The sequence below is a fragment of the Neophocaena asiaeorientalis genome, unplaced genomic scaffold (assembly GCF_003031525.2).
Source record: "Neophocaena asiaeorientalis asiaeorientalis breed wild unplaced genomic scaffold, Neophocaena_asiaeorientalis_V1.1 scaffold447, whole genome shotgun sequence".
Classification (NCBI taxonomy): Eukaryota; Metazoa; Chordata; class Mammalia; order Artiodactyla; family Phocoenidae; genus Neophocaena; species Neophocaena asiaeorientalis.
This window is the reverse complement of record NW_020174372.1, coordinates 2,005,281-2,007,697: the sequence shown is the minus strand read 5'-3', so window position 1 is coordinate 2,007,697 and position 2,417 is coordinate 2,005,281. Positions and strand designations below refer to the sequence as shown.

At 48.5% G+C, this 2,417-nt stretch overlaps 1 protein-coding gene across 1 annotated transcript in view; it reads left to right on the top strand.

Annotated features, from left to right (window-relative positions):
- The first annotated feature begins 8 nt into the window (after positions 1-8).
- Positions 9-2,417, top strand: part of EPC2 (enhancer of polycomb 2) — a 106,990-nt gene continuing 104,581 nt past the window's right edge. Inside the window, exon 1 of the mRNA XM_024756261.1 lies at positions 9-203. Within this exon, the coding sequence (XP_024612029.1) occupies positions 51-203 (153 nt within the window). The 5' untranslated portion in view covers positions 9-50. The remainder of the gene's footprint in view (positions 204-2,417) is intronic.

Below are 2,417 nucleotides of genomic sequence, written 5' to 3'. Positions count from 1 at the left end.
CTCCCGCCCCGCCGCCGCCGCCCGGGCTGTTCCTGTAAGGCGGGGAGACAATGAGTAAACTCTCCTTCCGAGCGCGGGCGCTGGACGCCGCCAAACCGCTGCCTATCTACCGCGGCAAGGACATGCCTGATCTCAACGACTGCGTCTCCATCAACCGGGCCGTGCCCCAGATGCCCACCGGGATGGAGAAGGAGGAGGAATCGGTAGGGACTCGAGTGTTTATTACCCCCCCTTCCCTCCTCCCCCCTCCCCTTTGTCAGTCGGGCTTCGCCATTCACAGAGCGCTTTACGCTCGCTGGAGGGCGCCGCAGCCGCTCTAACGCATGGGACCCTACGCCGGCGGAGTAGCGTAAACCCTCTCGGCCGGCGCAGCGCCCGCCCGCGGCCGCCATGTTGTTGCGTCCCAGTGTTGTGATTAGCTCGCAGCGCCGCTTACGCTGCCGTAAGGGGGCCTTGCCGTAAGCGGCGGCCCGGAATGGCGCAGGGGATGTTCTGGCCGCACTTGGCGTACGGCCTCTGTTTACCTTTTTTTTTTTTCTTCCCCCGGCGCGGGATGCGAGGGATCCTTTAGCTAGGGAAGATTTCCCCCCCCACTTTTAGATTTAGTTTTGCATTGGGCTCTCTTTGAAATGACTTAACGGAAAGTAAAGCGCTTTCAAAACAAACATCATCTTCCTTCTAGCAAGGTAATCCTCGCTCCCCGGCCCGCTTGGGTGCAGCGGGATGAAGGTGGTGCAGCACTGCGGCGGGGGAGGGCGGGGGCCGCCACTACCAGCAGGATGTAGCGCTAGAAAGCCGCTGATCGGCTAGCTCCGCTGCGCGGAGCGAGTTCGTTCGGCCTGCCTAGCCGGGACGGCGCCCGCTCAGTGCGCGGCGTTAGAAAGGGACCGGGGATGTTCAGCTGCGAGCCGCCGGCGCTGCGCTGTCCTCGCGCCGCGTTCCGGAGAATTGTCATGTGCGTTGGGGGGGTGTCTTTTAGAAGTTGAGGACCTACTGCATCGAAATTGACAGCTGCATTTTTTATAACAACAGCAGTTTAGGGCAAAAATGCTTTTTCCCCCTGATGGGTTAAATTTTGGATACGGTTGAATTTCACCTGGCTTGACAATGTTTATGACTCTGGAGTGGTGTTACTTGCGTGCGAAGTTCATAGTAACTGCAACCTCAAGAATTTCTTCAATGAACCTGTGGTCCCGCCTTATTGTCAACCCCGGGTGTGCGTGGATTGGTTCTCTTGCTTCTGTGACTGTCAAAAGAAGGCCTGAGGTTTCTGTGATTGGTTTTCTCTTTTGACTATTAATATTGCAGGAAATGCTTTTATGCTTTTGATTGGCTGCTCGAGTTGTGACCTCATTATATTACCCTGTTATTACTACTTTCTGCTGTGATTGAATCACGTTTCTCGGTGTTTGTTTTTGAAAGCCTTGCACTTGCCATAGAAAAAGTATGTCCTCAATATCAGATGAACATTCAACTTTTTAAAAAGTAAGCAAGATGAAAACCCAACATTTATGCTGAAGGTTTAGAGCTAAGTCAAATGTGAAAATTCTTTCTGTTTTTAAATAAAATTTATTTCTGGCTTAGCTCAATTTTCCATGGGAAAGATAATTAAAATAAGGAATAGTATGTACAAGAATTAATTTAGTTGAGCTTTAAAAAACACAACTTGGGATTCCACAAAGTTACATTTCTATTAATGTTATTTCCCAAAAAGAAAGGTGGCTAATGAGTCTTTTTTAAAAATTATTTTATTTATTTATTTTTGGCTTATTTAATTAATTTACTTGTTGGGTCTCCGTTGCTGCACGGGGGCTTTCTCTAGTTGCCGCGAGCGGGGGCTACTCTTCGTTGCTGTGCGCAGGGTTCTCATTGCAATGGCTTCGCTTGTTGAGGAGCACGGGCTCTAGGCGCATGGGCTTCATTAGTTTTGGCACACAGGCTCAGTAGTTGTGGCTCACGGGCTCTAGAGTGCAGGCTCAGTAGTTGTGGCGCACGGGCTTAGTTGCTCCGCGGCATGTGGGATCTTCCTGGACCAGGGATCAAACCCGTGTCCCCTACATGGGCAGGCATATTCTTATCCACTGCGCCACCAGGGAAGCTCATGAGTCTTAAAGTATCAATATTGTATGTAATTACTTGGACCCTATTATTTTGGTTTGGGAAGAACTTGAATCAAGAAACGTGTTCTAGAATGAATAGTTAGCCCCTGGAAGATATATTACTTTTTGCCAACAGTGATTAGCAATGTACTTATTTATTGCTTTAGGTCCTTGGTCACATAGGTCTTGGTATTTTATCTTAATTTAGAAGAAAACTTGCAATTTAGTTCCTGTTTTAATGATGCATTAAAAATAAATGCTTAACCCCCTTACCTTTTCAGTAAAACTTGTGATTTTCTTTTTTTTTTTTTTTTTTTT